We start from the raw sequence: 24781 nt of genomic DNA, 5'->3' as shown, positions 1-24781 counted from the left end.
TCACAGTCCAATCCAATCTGGTACACAAACTCGATCACTAAACATTAAAACGTCATTCTCATCCAATCTGAAGTCCACGCCTTTACCCTGATTAACCAGCACCACACGATCTACAAATTCCAAATCTTCCTTCTGGCCATTCTTAATCTCTTCCAAAATGTTACTCGTCAGCTTCAACATTCCCAACTTCACACCATCTGGCGTCAGCTTGGTAACCAAACTCAAATCCCGAAACTGTTCAATCAACTCCAACTCCTTAAGAAATACAGGTGCCACTTATCAACGCATGATGAACAAAGTATACAACAAAGAACTTCTGGGCGATATTCTTGAGGTATACATGGACGACATGATCGTCAAATCCAAAGAGGAGATCGATCATGCCGCTCATCTCAAAAGGGTATTTGAGCAAACCAGAAAATACAACATAAGGTAAAATCCTGATAAACGCACATTTGGAGTGCATGCGGGCAAATTCCTTGGTTTCTATCTAACATAACGAGGAATTGAAGCTAATCCTGACAAGTGCCGAGCATTTACAGAACTCCCCACGCCCGATACGAAAAAGTGCATCCAGGAACTCAATGGGATGTTAACCTCACTCTCTTTTTTTGTCGCCAAGTCCGCTCAACACGCATTACCTTTCTTCAAACTCTTGAGAAATGAGACGACGTTCGAATGGACAGAAGAATGCGAAAAAGTGCTCAAGCATATCAAAAACTCACTCTTCTAAGCACCGGTGTTGTCTAGACCAGACGAGGGTGAAACATTGTATCTTTATCACTCTGTCTGTTCTGAAGTGGTCAGTGCCATCCTCATCTGAGAGACACAAGAGCGGCAGAAACCTACATATTTCACCAGCAAAGACTTACTAGGATCAGAAACGAGGTACCAAAAAATTAAAAAGGTAGCTCTTGACCTAGTAATTGCCGCTCGAAGGTTGAGACAATACTTCTTGGCGCATACCATCCTCCTCAGAATTGACCAACCCATAAGGCAAATTTTGGGTCGCCCCGACGTCGCGGGAAGAATGATGAAATGGTAGCTCGAATTATCAGAAGTCGACATACTTTATGAATCACGAAAGGCACTCGAAGCACAAGCGTTCGTTGACTTCATAGCCAAGATGACTTTCCCGATCGAAGAGAATGAGGACAGAATTTGGACCATCTTCGTCGATGGGTCATCCAATTCCAAGGGAAGCAAATCGGACATTAAAGGTGAGAAAAACACAAGAAGGGGGGTTGAATTGTGTTAGCTTTTTCTTCGTTTTCTCCTAAGCTCAAAACACTGATCAGAAGAAGATAGAGTTCTACTTCTGAAGTGATGTTCAGGACTAACTTGCAGCGGATAAAAACAAAGAGAGAGAAAGAAGAAAGACACAAAGCAATTATACAGGTTCCTTCCATGAATCGGAAGTAGTCCTGTCCCCCTTGCACTTCCAAGGAGAGTTCACTAAAATGTAATATCTGATTACAACTGCTCACTGCTAACAATAGCAAGAGACTTCAAACTGCTCAAGCACAACTGCAAGAGACTTTCTATGCTCCTGAACACAATCAAGAGACTTCTAATGCTCAAGCCCAACTGCAAGAGACTTCTAATCAAACAGAATTACAAAGAAAATGTTTGAGGTTGAACACTTGATATACAATCAGTGGTGTTCACAATACAAATCAGATACAGACTCTTAAGACTCTAGAATTTCTAAGATATGAAAGTTGTTAAGAAATTCTAAATGAACTTTTGAATGCAGAACAATTTCAGTAGAGTTTTGGCACTTGTAAATTGTTGTTGAGTCCTTGCCAATCTCTTAGTCTTCACTTCTTTATATAGAGGTGTGAAAGAGACGTTGTGAATTGCCAGCACATCAAAATAGAGTCGTTTGAAGCTTTGATCAATCACCAATGATCTTTTTCCTGATATGGTTATTGTCCTAAGAAGGATCAATTTCAAATCCATTCCAATTGTGAAGAAACGTTGTTGCAGGCAGAGCTGTTTTTCTTGTCTTGTAGCAGAGACAAAAACAGAGTAGTGGAGGTAGTGGTTGTACACTTCATACAATTGTACTTTGTCAACGCTCTTTAAAGATCAAGCATCCAATGCCTTCAAATCCTTTCAAAATAGCCGTTGCTTCACTCTTCCAGTCTTCTGCAATGCTTAAACGAGATTAAATCCTTTGAACAACCTTTGAAGCTTTAAGTCTTGCATCTCCTGATGTAATTCAGCTTCTGATGAGATGCTTCTGATGAACTTGTTTCTGATGACGTCATCACTTCAGGAGCACTTTGACTTCAGGAGCACTTCTCTTCGGATGCTTCAAGCTTCCTTTTTGTTGATTTCTTAGCTCTCTTTTATTCTTCCAGAACCTATTTAAGATGTCAAATTTTTGTCTATGGTCCTGTACACTTGAACAAATATTAGCTTATCCAATTGATGATTTTTAATACCTTTTTATCATCAGAACTCTCAAAGGGTAATGTTAAACACATTTTGTTCCAACAATCTCCCCCTTTTTGATGATGACAAACATTAGTATTTAAAATGTGCAATTGTTGTTAATCTAATTAACAAGTTGACTATAAGGGTTTGAGGTTTTTAAGCTCCCCCTGAGTCTAATAGTACTTTAACGTGAGGTTTGTAAGCTCCCCCTGAGTTATATCCATGTTAATTAAATTCATCATTAAGAACAAAATAACACTCAGAATATTCTCACATTAATAGACTAAGAGATAAGAGGAAGGTCTTATTAATTTAACTTGGTTAAAAATTAAATTAATGGGGCTCAGAGCCTATAAATACTATACATCTACTCCCGCTTTTGTCATCAACAAAAAGTATAAAAGCTAAACGACAAAAAGAAAGAGTTAAGAAAAAGATAGTGAGAAATTTTTTTTGTAATCACAAGATATATATCAGAGCAAAACAAATGAGTTCAGAAGCACAAACATTAATCAGTAGCGCAAAAACTTGTTCAGAAGCAAAATATGATCAGATGCAAAAATTTGAAGTCAGAAGCACAAGAAGTTTAGAAGATGGAAACAAGGAAACTTAAGACAAAAACTAAACAAGCTAAAAATAATGTGTGCAACTAAGGGTTGGCTTGGTTGGCTTGTTTGTTAAACATCTCCATCATCTGCTTCAGCATCTTGTTTGTCTCTTCTTGTTGCTGCTTCATTTCTTTCTTAAAGTCTTCATTGCTCTTGATTAAATTCTCTTCCCTTACTCTTGCTTCTTCCAGCTTGGCTTCAGTAGCAGACTTATATTCAATTAAGAGTAGCTTCTGTTCAATAACTTCCTTCCTGAGCTGCTTGTTTTCCTTTTCCAAAGCAGCATTCTTTTGCAATAAATCCAGTTCAGTAGAAGCTGACTTAAAGTTAATCTTGTTCAAGAAAGTTAAATCCAATTCCTTGGGATGCACACCAGTAGGAATGAAATCAGTAGGAGTTCTTTCTCTAATGCATAGAGGATTTTGCACCCAAGTTCTTAGAACTTTAACTTGTTGCAGATTGCTATCAACTCCCTTCAGCCAATCTTGAAGCTTCTGTTGAGCAGAGTCTTGAGCATCCATACATGTTCTCTGAAGCTCATTCAGGACAAAGTCAACTCTCTCCTTTAACCTTTTCCATAGCTTCTTATAGCTTTCCTTGTGAACCAGATTATGTCTTGCTTGAATCAGGTTGTTGAGGGTACATTTGTTTTGGCAGGAGCAACAGTTTGAATAGTTAAGTTTGATGATGAAGGTTGGTCATTTGTGGAGGTTGGAGTTTGATTGCTGGTTGAGGGTTGATCAGAAACAGACTTTACAATCACAGTAGAGGAAGAGTTTAACTGCTCATCCTCAACATCAGAATCTTCTGATGTGATCATAAAGTTAGGTTCACTGACAGTTTGTTCAGAAAGAGACTCACTTTGATGATGAATAACTTGTTTGGGAACAATTTGTTAAGAACCAGTGTGTTCAGAAGCAACTTGTTTAGGAACAGGGACAACTGAGTGGGTGATTGAGGCCATTTATGCATTTGGTGCTTGTTGTTGGGGGCTTTCTAAAGCAACTTCCATGGAAGCTACTTCAGAGCCTCTTTGTAAGTTTGGCTCAACACTTGGAAGTTCACCAGAATAGTGACTGACAAGAGTCTCTAACACAGCTGTTTATGTAGGTTGGTTGGTTAAAGAAGGATGAGATGATGATGATTCAATATTCACATTAGCAAGGATAAAGTTAAGGGATTGAATCATTAGTGGTTGGAAAGGATGGTTAGGGGGTAGTCTTTCACAGACTTTGTTTCTCATTTCAGACATATCCCCTATCCTTTCATCAACACTGGGGATCATAGGCTCAAAGGGGAGCTTTTGGCAGGCTTTTTGTGATGTTTGGTTGATGGTGAAAGGCATTTGTGAATGGTTGAGTAAATTTGGCCTAAGGGTACATCATCTAAGTCTAAAGAAGATGTTGAGGAGGTGGATTGAGAGGATATGGAGGGTGTTGAATTTGATTCTACTACAATAACATTAGAGATGTGTGGAGAATCATGATTACCTTTATCAGCTTCTGGTGCAGCAGCTTCTGAACCATCAGCTTCATCCTCCTGAACTTCTTCATTGGCATTCTTATCAACAATCATCAGCATATTTCCAGCTTCTGAAGTTACAATCTCTTGTACTTCTTTAGTAGCTTGAACCAATTGTTGTGCAATATCACCAACATCTTCCATTGCAATGCTTGATGCAGGAACTTCAATCCCTTTTGCTAACTCCAACACCTTCTGAAGTGTAGCATCATCCTCAGCCTTCTTCTTCCTTACTTCTCTTGTAACCAGATCAGTAGCAGCTGCAATTTGATCTTCTTCTTCTACATAAGTAGATTCTTTAAACTTTCTCCCAACTGTCTTTCTCTTCTTCTTTGGGACAGAAGGTTGATCAGGAGCAGTTTGAGAAGTTGCAGCAGCTTTACCACTTCTGGTTCTCTTGTTCAGAACCATATCAGCATCCAGGTCTTGAACTTCTTCTTGAATGGTTGGTACACCAGAACCACCAACATTCACCTTATCAGAAACCTTCTCCCTCTTTGCCTTCTTAGCCTTCTTTACAGGTTGCTCATGAGCATCATCCGGGTACTCATCCTTGGTGATTTCTTTCCTTTTAGTCTTCCTGCTCTTTGCTACTGGCAGAGCACCACCATACATGTTTTCAGGCACATCTTCAAGCCTGATCCTCTTGCCAGTTGTTGCAAAGTGGTCTTTGATGTAATTCATCTGAACTTCAAGAGGATCCTTCTTGCAGATAGGGGGAAAGTCACTACAAAAAAACGCGTTTATTCCGGCGGCTAAAATTTGTATGTACTGGCGGTTTTAGCCGCCGCTATGCACTTTTCTGGCGTTTTCAAAACTGCCGAAATTTTGTCTGCCACAAAGTTTAAAACGGCAGTTTATAAGGGACCGCCATGGTAACTGCCGTAATACGCAATGTTCATATCGGCGGCTAATTCTTTGATTAAAACGGCGGTTTCAGCCGCCACAATAGACATTAGTTTAGCAAAAAAAAAAGTACATAGTGGCAGTTTTAAACGCCATATTGGTCACTTTTTTTAAGAAAAAAAATATGCACATAATGGCACTTTTAACCGCCGCAATGGCCTCTGTTTTAACAAAAAAAAAGATCGGAACAAATCACCTAAATGGCACTATTTAGTACAAATATAACTTATTTTCTACATAAATTGTAATATTACAATGTGTAAAATAGTCCAAGAACATCATGAATGTTGAAAAAGTAAACTCAACTCTTCAATTATATGTATGGACCTCTCCTTATTTCCCTAATGTAGTGATATCCTTCAACTTCTCTGATACATGTACACATACATATAGATCAAATAGGTCACAATGCTAATTCATAAAACAACAACTTGATAAAAAAAAAAAGAAAAGAAGCATTATAACAGCAACTTGAACCAAGTTTACACCTATCTATCAGCACTTCCTTCTCCAGACACAAGAAGGATGCTCTGGTGAGGGGACCAGCAATGCCTTAACAATAACAGTGTGCTCTGTTAGTCTCAAAGTTGGTTTCTGAGAGTGCTGATTCCAAATAAAAAACATGGCATTGAACAAGAGATGAATTAACACTCTAGAATAAATATACTAAATAATAATGTACTCGCGAATTAAAACTCTAGAACAGCAAGGCATGACAAAGGACATAAATGAACAAATTTAGGATTTTAAACTACACAAAGTCTTTACACAAAGGCAGAAGAAAACTTTAGACATAATTTAAATTTATGGTGGTATGTAAATGAAGCAAACAAGCACTCCAACCACATTTGAACATTCAAACCAACCAACTAACACAATGGTGACAAAGGCATTAGTCACCACTAACATGCATATACATATAAACATATAATTATTGGTCCAACCACACTTGAGCAACACTCTATTTGTACTACATATTTTCCAGAATTTCATTCACATAGTAAAAATTATCAAACTTAAGAAAAAGAGAGTACAAGGAGTACTCAAATCATTACAAACTTAAGAGCTAGAGAGCAAGACCAAAACAACAAAACAGAACCATACAAATATGCTAAGTAACAAGAAAAGTTTGGCTATACCAGTACAACTCCAACAAGACAGAACCTAAACTTCGTTATCAAACACCTTCACCTCTACTTTTCCAAGAGCGCCATATTAAACATCTCTACTTGGTTATAAAAGTTTCCTCCACCCCCAATTCGCCATGATATTGAACACCTTCACTTGGTTATACAAGTCAGGCTAAGTATAGCTAATTGAGTCTATGTCGCAACTCTCTGATTGGCACTCGACTCCTAAGCTTCCATTTGCTCTACTGTACCTGAAAAATAAAAGGGGGAACCAAATTGCATGTGTTAGTCAAACACATCCACTTCGTCAAGACATAGTAAACAAACACCTCCATTTGTAATGGCCATGTCTCTTTATAGGCAATCAATATTTTACAGATTTACAAACTAAATATCATAATCATATCTAGCAATATCATTATCTTGTTTCCCTAATCAACGTGTATGTACTAGGTCTAAACACAATCAGAGCAATAATATCCAATATATATTAATTTGCAAAAATATCCTTATACTTCAATTATTGATAGGATCATTCGTGCATACTTTCTGCAACAATATTTAGAAGAAAAGGAAAATAATACAAGTTTGAATTTCTCATATATTGATATGTATCACTTGTTCATTAAAATGTTGTCAAAGACCAACCTAATAAAGATTATTCTAGATATAATGAATTTTTTCTGGAAGCATTACCCAAAAAAATTCATCTTTTAATTACTTATAAATAATATTCTGCAAAACAGATTCAATAGACTCTGGATTGTCAACCTGCTTATAACAGCCAGTCATAATCATTCAACAATACAATCAAATCAAATTCATCATGAGTTAATTATAAAACAATTAAATCAAATTTAAATAAATAAATTGTTGTAGAGAAACTTACTTTCAAGAGAAACCAAACTTTCAACATAATCCATGCCATTGAACCAAGGTTTGTGGATTCTTTCAACTCTATTATATCTCCAATTATAAAGAATTGCCTCACTTTCAAGAGTACTTATCAATAAAAGTGTATCACTCTTCTCCGAAAGGCATAACGGTAACAAACGAAAGACCAAATCATTAAAGTGATCATATATTTGAAGATTGTGATAGCTAATGTTGAAAAGCTGAATCCAAGAATTTTCAACTCCAAATTCCTTCATTTGCCATACTACCAAATGAGTTTGTTTGTAATCATGTGAAAACAAAGACAGTCCTTTAACAAACTTATATATGGTACAAAAATCGGCACTTCTCTGAAACCTATAGGAGGCGAAAGTTGAGAATGTGTCTCGGTGCCCAAATAAAGAGATACAATCACAAATTGGTCAAGAGTAATATTCTTGAAATCATAACGAGCGAAATCATTGCGAATTGCCAATCAACTAATACAATCACGCAGATTCACAACATCGATCCAGTAATCATGATCCACCGGAGAATCTTGAATAGTTCTTCAAATATTATCACCCAAACTGAAGACATATACATTTGTTTTAACTGGAACTAAATACGCCACCTTGTAAGTGTCGGTTGAATTAACATAACCAAACGTCAAATTAGGATGGAACCATAGGTCTTTCTGAATGCAATACCCTAAATTTGGAGACATTTTCCTCGTGGCTGGTTTCCAAAAACGAAGCAACGTCACGCTATAAAAATCAGAGGTGAAAAACTGACTGAACAAGATATTAAAAAAATTCATTATTCCTAATTTGGTTTTTAAGAAACAAAACTCAAACAAAACAAGAAATTTAAATAACTCATATCCTTACCTAGTGATGGGTCGCAACTGTAGAATAAATCCTCCTGATTTAGCAGCAAACCTCCTCAAATAACAGTAGATCCGCTTGTTTCTTTTCACAAACCTCAGTTTTTCTACCAGCAAAAACGAAACAAAACAAAGATGAGGGTTATTTAAACAAAACAAAAACAAAAAAATAAAAAACGGAAAAATGGGTTTGAGTCAAAGATTGAGGAATCAATGGGTTTGAGGTTCCAGATTGGGTTTTGAATTGAAAATATATCAATAATAAACATTAGTTTCAATTCAATTTACATTATTATGAATCCATGAATCACAAATGACACAAATTGACAGACCCATGAATAAAAATCAAGACAAAACGTAAACAAAAAATTGGTGGGAGCATTGATCGAAAATTTAACAAATTAGAATCATAAAACCCTAAATAAACCAACAAAAATTTGGGAGGAATTGCAAAATTGAAATTTGAATAGATCGAGTGAGAGAGAGAACCTGAGAAGGAAGTGAGACGGAGAGTGACAGAAGGGAAAGCGGTGGCCGGAGATGCGGTGAAGGATTCGCCGGTGAGAGTAAGATGAGATGAGGTTATAGGAGTAACAATTTCGATGGAGGGATTTGGAAAAAGACTGAAGTTTTGTTATTATAAAATAAAATATTATATTATGTGTTAAGAAAAGATGGAGGGATTTTCTAAAATTTTAGGAAAAAAAGGAGAGGGAAGTTAGTGCGCCAAATGTCGTGGGGCTGAAAAAATTAAAAACGTTAATATCGGCAGTCTAAAATGCCATAATATACAAGGTAAATTATGCCATAATATTTTGTTGATACCGGCAGTCGAAACCGCCGTAATGTACTGTAAAAAGCGGCGGTCATAAAAACTGTCGTAATACGCCGGATATAGTGGCGGTTAAGAGGGACCGCCAGTAAAAAACCGCCAGAATTAACGCGTTTTTTTGTAGTGAGTCTTCCATCAGATTTGACACAGCATTTGATTCACTCAAGTCTGTGCTGAGCTTTGTGTGACTCTCAATCAGCTTCATGTTCTTGAGAGTTCTTCCATTGATGACCTTGCCAGTTTCAGTATCCAGTTGCTCATCAATGAAGAATTTGACATTGCCGAGAGCTTTCAGAATCCCTCCTTGATGAAGGATCTCTGAGATGAGTCTTCCATAGGGAACCCAGCATCTTTTGTTCTCCTGGCTCTCCCTTAGCTCTTTGATCATATGTTTAAATATGTACTTGGGCACATTGGATTTTTCCTTTGTGATGACGAAATGAAGGGAAATCCTATGCTCTAGGGAGGGTTGATCACTACCACCACCTTTTGGTAGCAGGTTTTCATTATGAATCTTCAGAAGCATTTTCTTTTCCATGCTCAAATCACTATAAGCACCTTTCTTTGTGCTGTTGAACATGGACTTGTTAACTACTTCATTCCATGGGCTGGTCTTGGGATTGGTTATCCCACCTTTGAAGCTCCCTATCGAATCTCTTCTGAGAACAAAAGCAATAATCTCTTCTGAAATGAAGACTGGGATGCCCATGATGCTTGACTTGATTTCAATGCATCTAAAGGGTTCTAAATCCATTTCCTCCCTTGTTTTTCCTTCCAAAGCAGGATCAATTAGTATTTTCTCTGTTTCCTCCAACTTAGCAGCATTTCTATCATAGACATGCACTCTTACCCAGAAGTGTCTGACCAAAGTCTTGTATGTTAGGCCATTCAGCATCTTGAAGTACTCCATGAGACCTTGCGCTTCATAATAACTTCTGATGTCACACCCATGATGTGCTAGAGAGATGAAGTCTACATGATTCTCAGTCTGAATCCTGAGATCCCATTCTTCCAAAGACATCGTTCTACCTTTAATCTCATACGCAGGAGCTTCTTGCATGCTTGATGATGTTTCTGGAACCGAACTTGAGGACGCCATTGATGTTGAAGAAAGTTTTTAGGGTTCTAGGGTTGATTGAAGAAGATGAACTTTACTTCGAAGAGAGTTTGTGTGAAAAGGGAAAGTGTAGGTAGTGAAGTGAGTAGTGTGTGTTTTTGTCTAAGTGTTTTGAGTAAAAACGATTGCAATTCAGTAGGGGACAAACAAACACATCATTAATGACATAGGGGGCGCGAGATAGTGTATTCAAAGCTAAAAATCATCATTGCCCTCTTAAGTTACACACCAGTACACATAAGCCACGTTAGAGTTTTTCAGAGTAACTGCCAAGTTAGTGGGACAGGTGTTACTAAAAATTAACTTCCAGCGTTTCCACTAACTCTACTATTCAGGAGCACAAAATCCTGCTTCTGGAGTTCAGATGCTGATGTCATTTTGAGAAGCACATTTTCCTGAGAACCTCAATAAAGAGCTTCTAATGGACTACATCTTCTGAATAACTTCAGGACCTGAATTCCTATTCAGGAGCAAGCAAATTTTAATCAGACAGAAAGTGCATGTTCAAATTTTTCTTTATAAAATCAAATCTTTCCACAGTCAAAGGTTAGTAAATATATCAGCCCATTGATGCTCAGTATCAATGAATTGTATATCTAAGATTCCTTTTTGAACATAGTCTCTAATAAAGTGATGCTTGATTTCAATATGCTTGGCTCTTGAATGTAGAATTGGATTCTTTGACAAACAAATAACAGCAATATTATCACAATAAATGGGAATACTGTTAGCATTAATCTGATAGTATTCCAACTGATGTTTCATCCAAAGTAGTTGTATACAACAACTTACAGCTGAGATGTATTCTTCTTCTGCTGTAGACATAGCAATAGTGGCTTGTCTTTTGCTAGCCCAGGATATCAGATTATCACCCAGAAATTGGCAATTGCCACTAGTTGACTTTCTTTCAATCCTATCACCAGCATAGTCAGCATCACAAAATCCAATCAGCTGATAATCTAAGGATTTCCTATAAAGGAGTCCAAGATTAGTTGTTCCTTTCAAATACCTGAAGATTCTCTTAACATCAGTTAAATGAGATTCTCTTAGATCTGATTGGAATCTTGCACACAAGCATACACTAAATAAAATATCTGGCCTAGATGCAGTGAGGTATAACAAAGAACCAATCATACCTCTATACAGCTTCTGGTTGATAGAACCAAACCGCAAGTGCACGGTCTATCGAAGTAATAGTAGTAAAAGAGTATCGTTCCGCTAGGGAGTTGTTCAATTCAATTAACTTTAAAAGAATGATTAGAGGAGAAGAAAGTTTATAAAAAGAGGTTTGATTGCTGAAGGTAAATAACAATAATAATAAAGAGCTTTGGGATTATTGGTTCGTCATAATAACAAATCTTTCACTAGACAAGACTTTAACTTCTAATTTCATGGTTTACACCTTAATTTCTAAAGACCGGTTTCCCTTTAGCCTTTCACCTTTCCGATAAAAGTCCGGTGAGAGTTTACTTCTAGTAACCAAGCCTATTTCGCTGACTTGATTACTAGAAGATGCTTATAAGGATTGAAACTACTTGTGTCTTAATAATTGCAAAGACTATTTCGCTGCCTTTGCAATTATTGTCTAGATTCACTTGTTCCAACATCAAAGCTCCGCTTTCGCATTATGAATTGATGTTTGGGATAATGGATTAACAATTATTAAACCCTCCACTTTCGCTTCTACAGTTTGATAATGGTTAATCCATGTTAAAACGGTGAATCTAAATTAGAAATTACGGTTACATAAAATTAGGGTTAAAGCTTGGTTCGTTAGGATTATGTCATTAGACTTTCCCAACAATCCCAAGACAAAGAAGTCTACTCACTAATGTTCATTGTAGACATGGGGGAAGAAGAGAGAAAACAATAAATTGCAAGAAAGAAATAAAAGAAAGGAACTTTATTGAAATAATAATACTGAAATATTCTAAGCAAAGGTGAATTGTTTATGGTGGAATGCTATTCTATTTATAGCTTTACAATTGACTTAAAAACTAAGCAACTATAAGGGTAAATCAGTAAAGCTGCAACAGGGTAACTTGGGCTTGAAGAAAAGCAGCAAAAGTGGCTCTGGAGGGTGGCACGGCCGTGCCACATGTTGGCACTGGCCGTGCCAAGCTTCTGTCTTGGTAGAGACATATTTTTGTCTCGTATCTTCGTATTTTTGTACTGTATTTGCTCCAGTCCTCTTTCTTTTGCTCCAAGACACCTTCCACCATATATTCGTTCCTAAAATAAAATAAAAAGCAATTTAAAGTAAAATATTCAAAAAGGAAATAAATATGCAATAAAATAAAATCAAATCTTTATAAAACTAAACTAAATAACGCATTAAAATAGATTAATTAATGACTCATCAAACTCCCCCACACTTGAATCTTTGCTTGTCCTCAAGCAAAAGGCAATAGACATTAGCAGCAACAAAAGATTAATCATGGCAATGCAATTGAAAACACAAGTCTCTTTGAAGGTTTTGTTTCAAGTACACTAATCACAATTTCAAACATTCCTAGTGAACCTATTCAACCCAACATCAAGTCTCAAGTGAGTGTGAGTGTGTGCAGTCCAATCTTTTTCTTTGCTCCTGTATAAGACAGATATTATGAGGAACAAGTTCTATCCTTAATGCTAAAGTAACCGAGAAAAGTCCTTTCTTCATTTCATATAAGAGTGATGGGAATTTAAGTTAAAATTAAATTAAATTAACAATTAAGCACAAGGGGGCTGCAGGTGCTTAGGGGCTATCTATCCTCATAGGAAGTCTTCTCGGATGTAATTGTCCTTTCCCCCTAGATTCAAAATCACCCTAAGCAGTGCTGCAAAATTTTCTTTTATTTCATCTCCGCGTAGGAAGTCTTTTTGGATGTAATTGTCCTTTCCCCCTAGAATTGATGAATTTGTTTTACTTTAAGTTCAAATTAGGGAGTCACCACCACAATTAGGAAGTTAGGGATTGTCCTTTCCCCCACATGTTGGTGCCATTCTCCCACCCCATTTAACTTTAACAATTAAGAGAATATAACAATAAAGCACAATTGATTATTTTCCCACACAAACTTATACTACTTTTACTCTAAAGACTTTTAAGGGTCTAAGTTAACACTAAAGATAGAACGTGCTCCTTAAAATACCTACTCATACACTTGCTCAAAGATTGCAACCGGGTGCTTTTCTCATTGGAGAATTTTCACAACAAAACAAGACATGGGTATAGCAAGAACACAAGGAACACAAGAAACTACTTTTATGTACAAGAAACAACCTTTAAAGAAGAGACAAAACAAAAAAATTTATGCCATTTTTTTACATTGAAAACAAGCTACTAGTCATGCCTTTCGCTTTAAAAACAAAACAAAACAATAAAGTTCAAGGGAGTTTGGAAATACTATGACTCTAGACACTTTATTAGCCACCCCCCCCCCCACACACACACACACACACACACACCCCTAGGGGAAGAATTGTCCTCAATGATTCAAAAGAAAAAGAAATTAAAAGAGAAGAAGGGGAAGAAGTAGAAGAAGAAGAAGGAGTAGGAGAAAGAGAGAAGAGAGAAGGGAAGAGAGGAAGAGGAAAGCTCACAATTTATTGAGGTCCATAAGAAGGACCTTGGAGATGGAGGTGTTGCATCATCCGGCGGAGCATTTCATTATTTTCTTGTGTTAAGCGGTTGCCCCTTTGAACATCATTGCGAAGCCCGGAGATTTCAACACCTTGCCTCTGTTGCTCGGTGCTCATCCTTTCAAATTCATTGTGAATCCATGCCCATCTTTGATCTTCATTAAGGTTATCGGTGTCATGACCATGGTGCTCCTCTTGGTGCAAGTTAACACCTTCTTCCTCATCGTGGTGCAAGTTAGCACCTTCTCCTTCATCTTGGCCTTGCTCATCATGTACCTGGTCATTATCAACATACAACAAATTTGCTTCCACCTCGATGCTAGTCCGAGATGGGTTAGGAAGTAGTAACAAAATAGATACATTAAGCTTGAGTGAATATTGCATGGGCGGATGATGTTTTATGAAGTTTATTGCAATGAGGGTCTCTATGTTTAGCCTATTTTTTCCCTCAATTGGATTTATCCCCTCATTTTCACCCACTCAAAATTGCCTAGTTATATATGTGATGATGCCACCCACTACTATCTCCCCCTTTCCCCGGCAGGCCTATTACCTACATCGGCAAGACAATCAAGCAAGTAGAAACAAGTGTTCACAACCTAAGTGGAAACAAACTCTATGGTTAGGATTATCAAAATTCAACCTGTCTTTAGTAAAAACAATTGAACTTAGAAACTCATAGGTGAAATTCTCATACCCTCTCATAGGTTTCAATATCTCAATCCATTCTAAGTTTCCTAGCAACTATACACATTATCTCTAATGCCTAGCACATTCAAACTATGAGAATCAGGATATTGACAAGGATATAAAGGTTTAGAAGTTAGAACTTTATACCTATCCCTTTGTGTGTTGTCTTTGAATTGGATTCCATGATTCTTTGCCGGTGCTTTCTTCTTTGCTTGAGGTCCTCCGGAAGAGCTTGCTACTTCTTTACCACCTCTTCTTGAAGCCATTAACCTTAGGTTGACTTTGTGTGGTTTGGGTAAAGGTTAGGGTTTGGGAAGAATTTTGGTAGAAAAGGTTGGTTTAGGTTTGGGTTTGTGTTTGAGTAAGGTTTATGAGTTTAGTTGTGGAGTTTGGTTAAGAATTTGTGGTTGGGTTAATGAGAATAGGGTTTTGGTGAATTATGTCTTTGGGTGGATGAAAGTTGTTTTTGAATGGTGGTTTGTGATTGATTTTGTGGAAGAATTGGATTGATTTGGTGGAGTTTTGATGGAGATATGAACTTTTGAGGTTTGATGGTTATGGAGGTTCTAGAGAAAAGTTTGAAGGTAGAGAGAGGTTTGTGTGTGTGAAGGAATGAAGAAGGAGAGAAAAAAATTGGGTTATAGGCTACTAGAGATCGGGCACAGCCGTGCCAACCTTGGCACGGGCCGTGCCAACCTTAGCACGGGCCGTGCCACCTTTCTGGTCCAGGGGGCTTCAAAATTTTTCATTTTCTTGAATCGTACTTGGACAATTACCTACAAAACAACTTAAAACAAGGAAAAACAAACAAAACAAAAACAATTAAATGCGTGGGTTGCCTCCCACGAAGCGCTTGTTTAGAGTCACTAGCTTGACGGTTGGAAGGTGGTTGTAACTATCCTATACCCAATCTCTCACTAAGGGATAATGGCATCAAACAAACATTCTCTCCCAAATCACACATGACTTTCTCAAAGGTTTCAAATCCTATGACACAAGGTAGGGAAAAGCTTCCTAGATTCTTAAGTTTAGGTGGCAATTTGTTTGGAAGTATTTCAATAAAATTCATAAATTGCTCATCTAACTTGGACTCATCAAACCCTTGTGTTAATGGAATTTCATGCTCATGAGATGGTGAAACGAATGGCTTTTCATTCTCCCCTATGGCTTTCTCACTTTGAGGCTCATCACTCCCTATCTCTCCTTCATTGTTCTTAATTTTCACAACGGGGTCCTCTAATTGTTTACCATCCCTAAGAGTAATAGCACTTATATGGTCTTTGGGGTTGGTTTCGGTTTGGTCTAGGAGGACATCGGAGGATTGAGAGGAAGTAGCCACCTGTTGGGGCACTTGAGAAGTCTGAGTCTCAAGCATCTGACTGTGAGTAACTATGGGGTCTTCTTTTGATGTAAGTTTGGCAAGAGAGTCCTTCAAAAATTCAGTTTGATTTTTAAGCTCTTGGAGCTGCTCGGATTGAATCATAACACATTTTTCTAGTAAAATTTCCAAGCTGGATTTTTGAGGGACTCCTTGGTTGTTTGCATAACCGGGTGGTGTTGTTTGTTGTCCAAAAAGATTTTGATGGGTTTGAAAAAAAATCTGATTGTTTCCAAACCCTTGATTATATTGAGCATAGTTTACTTGCTCAGGACTTCTAACAACACTACCTAGTTGGCAACCAATGCCAATATGGCCAAATACACCACAAATTTCATAAAAAGGAGATGCAGAAGAAGAAGAAGAAGAAGAAGAAGAAGAAGAAGAGATGGCACTAACATTAATTTTTTCAAATTTTTGGGTTAATGCATCAATCTTAATGGCAAGGTGATCATAGTTAGAGACTTCATACATACCTGCCTTCTTTTTGGAGGGTGAAGAATTAGTGATGGCTCTCTCGTCGGTCCACTTGTAATGATTCTGAGCCATGTCTTCGATCAAGGCGTATGCTTCTGTGTAATTCTTGTTCATTAAAGCTCCACCTGCAGCTGCATCAACATAAATTTTTGTGGTATACAAAAGACCATTATAAAAAATGTGAATAATAAGCCAATTCTTTAAACCATGATGGGGACAAAGTCTAAGCATTTCTTTGAAAAGCTCCCACGCATCATAAAGAGATTCTCCATCTTTTTGATTGAATTGTATGATTTGATTCCTTAATTGAACAGTTTTAGAATATGGAAAGAATTGAGCAAGAAAAGTTTGGTTCATTTGATGCCATGAAGTGATAGAACCAATTTCCAATGAATTAAACCAAGTACTAGCTCTACCTGCTAGGGAAAAAGGAAAGTAGTGCAGCCTTACGACCTCTTGGTTTGCATTCACGGTTCCACTGAGTCTTAAAAAAGTTGAAATATGAAAATTCGGATCCTCAGTGGGTGATCCGAAAAATTGATTTTGCTGCACTAAGTGAATAAGTGCAGGTTCTATTTCAAAATTGTCATCAACCGTTGGGTACACAATAGCATCGTATGACTCATTTGAAGATGGGATTGCATACTCTATGAGAGTGCATTCCTTAGCCATATCGTTATTATCTTCCCAAGAAGTTAAAGGCAAAAGAAGAAATATAAAAAGAAAGAATAAAGAAAAAAATAAAATAAAATAGAGAAAAAGATTTTTTTTATATAAAATAAAATAAAATAAAGAAAAAGATTTTTTTTCCAGTCTAATCACTATTAAAAAGTTAATCAAACTTGATAGAACCAAACCGCAAGTGCACGGTCTATCGAAGTAATAGTAGTAAAAGAGTATCGTTCCACTAGGGAGTTGTTCAATTCAATTAACTTTAAAAGAATGATTAGAGGAGAAGAAAGTTTATAAAAAGAGGTTTGATTGCTGAAGGTAAATAACAATAATAATAAAGAGCCTTGGGATTATTGGTTCGTCATAATAACAAATCTTTCACTAGACAAGACTTTAACTTCTAATTTCATGGTTTACACCTTAATTTCTAAAGACCGGTTTCCCTTTAGCCCCTCAACTTTCCGATAAAAGTCCGGTGAGAGTTTACTTCTAGTAACCAAGCCTATTTCGCTGACTTGATTACTAGAAGATGCTTATAAGGATTGAAACTACTTGTGTCTCAATAATTGCAAAGAATATTTCGTTGCCTTTGCAATTATTGTCTAGATTCACTTGTTCCAACATCAAAACTCCGCTTTCGCATTATGAATTGATGTTTGGGATAATGGATTAACAATTATCAAACCCTCCACTTTCGCTTCTACAGTTTGATAATGGTTAATCCATGTTAAAACGGTGAATCTAAATTAGAAATTACGGTTACATAAAATTAGGGTTAAAGCTTGGTTCGTTAGGATTATGTCATTAGACTTTCCCAACAATCCCAAGACAAAGAAGTCTACTCACTAATGTTCATTGTAGACATGGGGGAAGAAGAGAGAAAACAATAAATTGCAAGAAAGAAATAAAAGAAAGGAACTTTATTGAAATAATAATACTGAAATATTCTAAGCAAAGGTGAATTGTTTATGGTGGAATGCTACTTTATTTATAGCTTTACAATTGACTTAAAAACTAAGCAACTATAAGGGTAAATCAGTAAAGCTGCAACAGGGTAACTTGGGCTTGAAGAAAAGCAGCAAAAGTGGCTTTGGAGGGTGGCACGGCCGTGCCACGTGTTGGCACCGGCCGTGCCAAGCTTCTGACTTGGTAGAGACATATTTTTGTCTCGTATCTTCGTATTTTTGTACTGTATTTGCTCCAGTCCTCTTTCTTTTGCTCCAAGACACCTTCCACCATATATTCGTTCCTAAAATAAAATAAAATGCAATTTAAAGTAAAATATTCAAAAAGGAAATAAATATGCAATAAAATAAAATCAAATCTTTATAAAACTAAACTAAATAACGCATTAAAATAGATTAATTAATGACTCATCACTGGTCTACCTTTGTTCCAGTATCTTCTTTGCTTAAGGTGCAGGTTGGATGCATTGGAGTGTTCATCACTTTACAATCTTCCAGCTTGAACTTCTTGAGAAGCTCCTTAGTATACTTTGTTTGATGAACATATACTTCATCTTTGCTTTGATTGATTTGAATTCCAATGAAAAACTTCAGCTCTCCCATCAAACTCATTTCAAATTCATCATGCATTAACTTTGAAAATTCCTTGCAAAGAGATGCATTAGTAGAACCAAATATTATATCATCAACATACATCTGCACAACAAGAATGTCTTTCCCAAGAGTCCTTCTGAAGAGTGTTGTGTCAACCTGGCCTCTTTTAAAATGATTTTTGATCAAGAAATTACTTAGTCTATCATACCAAGCTCTGGGAGCTTGTTTCAAGCCATATAGTGATTTCTTAAGTTTGTAAACATGGTCAGGATACTTAAGATCCTCAAAACCAGGAGGTTGCTTGACAAACACTTCTTCTTCAATGACTCCATTAAGAAATGCACTCTTGACATCCATTTGATATGATATTATGCCATGATTCACTGCATAGGATAGAAGTAACCTGATTGCTTCCAATCTTGCAACTGGAGCAAATGTTTCAGTATAATCAATGCCTTCTTGTTGACTGTAACCTTGTGCAACAAGTTTTGCCTTGTTTCTGACTACTTCACCTTGTTCATTCAGCTTGTTTCTGAATACCCATTTTGTTCCAATAATGTTCTTCTGCTGAGGTTTGGGTACCAGATTCCACACATCATTCCTTTGAAACTGATTAAGCTCTTCTTGCATAGCTAATATCCATCCATCATCTGAAAGTGCTTCATCAACTGTAGTAGGTTCAATCACTGAAAACAGTCCTATCATAGACTCTTCTTGTCTGAAATATGATCTTATTCTTCTAGGACTCTCTTTGTTTCCAATGATTAGATCCTCAGGATGTGAAGACTTGTACTTGAATGTTTTCTTGGATTGATTAGCTTGCTGAGAGCCATCTTGAGCTTCATCAGAAGAAACTTCATCTTGTGCTTCTGGAGTTGGTTCAGCTTCTGGACTATCTTCAGATTCAGCTATCTGATCAGGTTCTGGAGTATCTTCAGAAACTTGTATATCTGCATAACTTTCATCTTCCTATGGAGTTTTATTTCCAGGCTCTTTGTCATCAAATTTAACGTGCATTGATTCTTCAACACAAAGTGTTTCTGAATTATACACTCTGTATGCCTTTGACCTTTCAGAGTAACCTAGAAAGATTCCTCTTTGGGCATTGGTATCAAATTTCTTTAGGTAGAGCTTGTTATTTAGAATGTAACAGGTACATCTAAATTGATGAAAGTAAGAGATATTGGGTCTTCTTCCCTTAAAGAGTTCATATGCTGTTTTCTCCAAGATAGGTCTGATATAGATTCTATTTTGGACATAACATGTTGTATTCATTGCTTCTGCCCAGAAATGTTTAGCCAAATTGTTTTCATGAATCATGGTTCTAGCCATTTCTTGTAAAGTTCTATTCTTTCTCTCTACAACCCCATTTTGCTGTGGAGTTCTAGGAGAAGAGAATTCATGGACAATTCCAAGTTTTTCACATAAAATTTCAAATGGCTCATTTTCAAACTCTCCACCATGATCACTTCTTACTTTTAAAATCTTCATTTCTTTTTCAGACTGAATTTGAGTGCAGAAGTTGCTGAATACATCATAAGCATTATCCTTACTTTTCAGGAATTTTACCCAGGTCCATCTGCTGTAATCATCAACAATGACTAATCCATATTTACTTCCATATAAGAATGCAGTGCTAACTGGTCCAAATAAATCAATATGAAGTAATTCTAAGGGTCTGGAGGTTAAGACAATGACTTTTGTTTTAAAAGATGATTTTACATTCTTCCCATTCTGGCATGCACCACACAGTGCATCTGAATGATAGTAAATGTCAGGTAGGCCTTTGACAAGTTGTAACTTACTAAGCTTAGAGATTAATCTCCAGTTAGCATGTCCCAACCTTCTGTGCCACATCCATTTCTTATCATTCACTGACAGAAGGCAAATTACCTTCTGCTCAACCAGTTCAGAGAAGTTAATTTTATAGACATTCTCCATCCTTTTTCCCTTGAATACTATGGACGTGTTATCTTTGTTGATTACTGTGCAGTTGGTTTTTTCGAACATCACATCGTAACCATTATCATAAAACTGACTGATACTCAAAAGGTTATGTTCAAGACCATCTACCAACCACACATTATTAATTGAGATAGAAGAGTTACCAATAGTTCATGTACCAATGATCTTGCCAGACTGGTTGCCTCCAGACTTCACATTTCCTCCTTCTTTCATTGTGAGGGTGAGAAACATAGACTTCTCTCCTGTCATATGCCTTGAGAAACCGCTGTCTAGGTACCATGATTTTTGCTTTTCCTTTGCTCTTAGACATATCTGTAGCATTGACAATTTAAGATTTAGGTACCCATTGTTTTATGGGTCCTTTCAGGTTAGTACTAGAAGTTTTACTCTTCACTTCTTGTACCTTGTGCTGTAAGTTTTGTAAATTCTGGTTAATCATTACCATAGGTTTAACACCTTTTGGTTTTGATTCTCCAGGAGCAAGAACTGTTTTGTTCTTCTGAAACTTAGACTTCAGGACCTCAAATTCAGGTTTCAACAGACTCTGAGGAACATGTTCTGATCTCTTTAGAATCTTGATCTTTGAAGTCTTAGAATCAGAGTTTGTCTTTCCCTTTGGCTTAGAGTTCTTTGGCTTTGATGTAATCTTAGCCTTAGAGTTGGAAGCTTCAGGTTCTGACTGAACCACAGTTTCAAACTTAGCACCTTCAGGTACAAAGAAGGTTTTCAATCCTTCCTTGATGCATTCACAACATGCTTTAAGACTGATTTCATTAGGTTTCCCTCCTGAAAATCCAATCCCTTTACCATTGTTTCTGTAACTACTGTAAATCATTGAAGCAACTTTGCTTCTGTCAATAACAGATATAATGAAATCTTCAAGAGCAATTTCATGTTTGCTTAAAGACTTTCCATTACACTTTTCTTGTAGCTTCTGAAAAAGATACTTGAGCTTCTCTTCATAAGTTTTACAAATGAAGTCAAAGCCTCTAAGTCCTTCTTCAGAAGCTTTCAGATCCAATAGAGTTGATTCTTGTTGTTTCATTAACTCAACATATTTTTCTTTTAAATCTTTCAACTCATTGGTTCTCAGTTCAAAATGTGGAAGGAGTTCTTTAAGAATATACCTCATTTTCATTTTCAGAGTCTGAGTCAGGATCTGCTTCTGAAGTCACCGTAGCCACTAACCTCATAGCTACATTTGCTTCATCTCCAGCTTCTTCTTTTTCAGACCCAGATTCACTATCTAAATCTTCCCAGGTTGCCATTAAACTCTTCTTAATCTGCTTTCTGAATTTCCTTGAATTGAAACTTGATTTCTTTGACTTATCCTTTGATTTCTCCTTCTGAAGATCAGGGCAATCAGGAATGAAGTGTTCAGGCTTCTTACAGTTGAAGCAACCCATCTGATCTTCTTTCTTGGAGCTCTTGCTACCACTTCTCTTACTCAGAAACTTCATGTTCTTCCTTGCCAGATACTCAAGCTTGTTGGAGAGCATAGCCATCTTCTCAGTAGGATCTTCATTAGTGTCTCCATCAGGTGACTCTTCTTCAGATTTAATAACTTTAAGAGCTTTTGATGACTTCCCTTTAGATGGTAGAGCAATAGATTTACTCTTCTTAGTAGGCTCATGTTCATTTAGACTTATCTCATGAACCTTGAGAGAACTGACAAGATCTTCAACACTTAAAGTGTTTAAATCTTTAGCTTCCTCAATAGCAGTAACCTTAGGTCTCCATCTAGTAGACAAGCTTCTTAGTATCTTGCTAACATGAGCAAAAACAACATAACACTTCTTCAGTATTTGTAGTCCAGAGACTAGGGTTTGAAACCTTGCGTACATCTCCTCAATAGTTCCATCATCTTTCATCTTGAACAACTCATACTGATGAACAAGCATAAGAGCTTTTGCTTCTCTTACTTTCTTGTTGCCTTCATAGTTTGCACAAAGAGAAGCAAACATTGCCTTAGCAGTGGATTTGTCACTCATCTTCATGTACTCTGCTTTAGGTATAGCAGTGACAAGTGCTCCTTTGATAATATGATGCTTCTTGTAAATTTTCTTCTGAGCAGGAGTATGTTTCTTTCTATCAACATCAGCTCCTTCTTCATCAAGGACCAAGTCACCAACACCGTCTTCAAGTATGTCCCATAGTTCTTCATCTAAACCCATGACATAGCTGTAGAAGTTGGTTTTCCACCAAGAAAATTCTTCAGGATCTCCATTGAACTTAGGAACTTTTCCAGAGTTAGATTTCTTGCTGTCACCATAATCATATGGAACAGCAGTGCCAGATCCAGAACCAGAGCCTTCAGCAGACATATTTTTCTCATATTTTTTCTGTTACAGTGTTAAGTGTTAAGACAAAAAACAGGCTCTGATACCAATTGAAGGTGAGAAAAACACAAGAAGGGGGGTTGAATTGTGTTAGCTTTTTCTTCGTTTTCTCCTAAGCTGAAAACACTGATCAGAAGCAGATAGAGTTCTACTTCTGAAGTGATGTTCAGGACTAACTTGCAGCGGATAAAAATAGAGAGAGAGAAAGAAGAAAGACACAAAGCAATTATACAGGTTCCTTCCACAAACTGGAAGTAGTCCTGTCCCCCTTGCACTTCCAAGGTGAGTTCACTAAAATGTAATATCTGATTACAACTGCTCACTGCTAAACTTAGCAAAAGACTTCAAACTGCTCAAGCACAACTGCAAGAGAATTCCTATTCTCCTGAACACAATCAAGAGACTTCTAATGCTCAAGCACAACTACAAGATACTTCTAATCAAACAGAATTACAAAGAAAATGTTTGAGGTTGAACACTTGATATACAATAAGTGGTGTTCACAATACAAATCAGATACAGACTCTTAAGACTCTAGAATTTCTAAGATATGAAAGTTGATAAGAAATTCTAAGTGAACTTTTGAATGCAGAACAATTTCAGCAGAGTTTTGGTACTTGTAAATTTTTGTTGAGTCCTTGCCAATCTCTAAGTCTTCACTCCTTTATATAGAGGTGTGAAAGAGACGTTGTGAATTGCCAGCACATCAAAATAGAGTCGTTTGAAGCTTTGATCAATCATCAATGATCTTTTACATGATATGGTTATTGTCCTATGAAGGATCAATTTCAAATTCATTCCAATTGTGAAGGAACGTTGTTGCAGGCAGAGCTGTTTTTCTTGTCTTGTAGCAGAGACAAAAATAGAGTAGTGGAGGTAGTGGTTGTACACTTCATACAATTGTACTTTGTCAACGCTCTTTAAAGAACAAGCATCATATGGCTTCAAATCCTTTCAAAATAGTCGTTGCTTCACTCTTCCAGTCTTCTGCAATGCTTAGATGAGATTAAATCCTTTGAACAAACTTTGAAGGTTTAAGTCTTGCATCTCCAGATGAACTTCAGCTTCTGGTGATCTTCAGCTTCTGATGAGATGCTTCTGATGAACTTGCTTCTGATGACGTCATCACTTCAGGAGCACTTTGAATTCAGGAGCACTTCTCTTCAGATGCTTCAAGCTTCCTTTTTGTTGATTTCTTAGCTCTCTTTTGTTCTTCCAGAACCTATTGAAGATGTCAAATTTTTGTCTATGGTCCTGTACACTTGAACAAATATTAGCCTATCGAATTGACGATTTTTAATACCTTGTTATCATCAAAACTCTCAAAGGGTAATGTTAAACACATTTTGTTCCAACATGCATAATCATCGAAAACGACGACAGAATTGTGATGGAACTATCCCTAGGACAATCTTTCTCAATGACGAACAACACTGCAGAATACGAAGCTTTCCTGGCCGGACTACGGGTTTCTAAAGACATGGGAGCCAAAAGGGTCAATGTTGGTCTATATGGCTAGGTAGTTACCAAGCTAGAGAGGGGGTGAATAGCGCTTTTGAAAAACTTTTTGGAGATTTGTGAAAAACGATTTTAACAAATTGACTATTTGAAATTTGCTTGAAGAATCACAAACAATGAATCAACAAATACCAAATATATGTGGAATAAGATTTTATCTTAGAATTGAGAGATTCACGATACAAATCTTTGAGCACAATCAATCATTAACAATCCTTAAACAAGATACACAATGATATACAAT

General features: G+C 36.8%; 1 protein-coding gene, 1 non-coding gene and 2 pseudogenes across 3 annotated transcripts; 1 reads left to right on the top strand and 3 right to left on the bottom strand.

Moving 5' to 3' along the window:
* Nucleotides 1-3675: 3675 nt before the first annotated feature.
* Nucleotides 3676-10297, bottom strand: LOC146947057 (uncharacterized). Its single transcript, XM_085748371.1, has 3 exons — nt 9318-10297; nt 4541-5286; nt 3676-3857 (listed from the first exon to the last, which is right to left on the bottom strand). The coding sequence occupies exons 1-3, from the start codon at nt 10295-10297 to the stop codon at nt 3676-3678; spliced, it is 1908 nt and encodes a 635-aa protein (XP_085604497.1).
* On the bottom strand, nt 5687-8300 carry LOC146947058 (uncharacterized; annotated as a pseudogene). Its single transcript, XR_015027980.1, has 3 exons — nt 7497-8300; nt 6617-6858; nt 5687-6080 (listed from the first exon to the last, which is right to left on the bottom strand). The product of XR_015027980.1 is annotated as an uncharacterized LOC146947058 (transcript).
* A 2023-nt stretch (nt 10298-12320) lies between the features above and the next one.
* Nucleotides 12321-23004, bottom strand: LOC146947055 (uncharacterized; annotated as a pseudogene).
* On the top strand, nt 16687-16793 carry LOC146947056 (small nucleolar RNA R71). Its single transcript, XR_015029485.1, has one exon. It is a non-coding gene; the product is annotated as a small nucleolar RNA R71 (small nucleolar RNA).
* Nucleotides 23005-24781: the final 1777 nt, after the last annotated feature.

The sequence above is a fragment of the Medicago sativa genome, chromosome 2, assembly GCF_051527215.1.
Source record: "Medicago sativa cultivar Bolivia chromosome 2, Bolivia_mono, whole genome shotgun sequence".
Classification (NCBI taxonomy): Eukaryota; Viridiplantae; Streptophyta; class Magnoliopsida; order Fabales; family Fabaceae; genus Medicago; species Medicago sativa.
This window is presented reverse-complemented; position numbering and strand designations above follow the sequence as displayed.

What these genes read in the sequence shown, in the direction of transcription:
- LOC146947057 (XM_085748371.1), bottom strand. Translation starts at nt 10,297, where the DNA reads ATGGCGTCCTCAAGTTCGGTTCCAGAAACATCATCAAGCATGCAAGAA. An exon ending in CTGATGGAAGACTCACTACA is followed by an intron (nt 5,287 to 9,317) that starts AAAAAACGCGTT and finishes TGACTTTCCCCC; the next exon opens with TATCTGCAAGAAGGATCCTC. An exon ending in TGCACCAGAAGCTGATAAAG is followed by an intron (nt 3,858 to 4,540) that starts GTAATCATGATT and finishes TGATCACATCAG; the next exon opens with AAGATTCTGATGTTGAGGAT.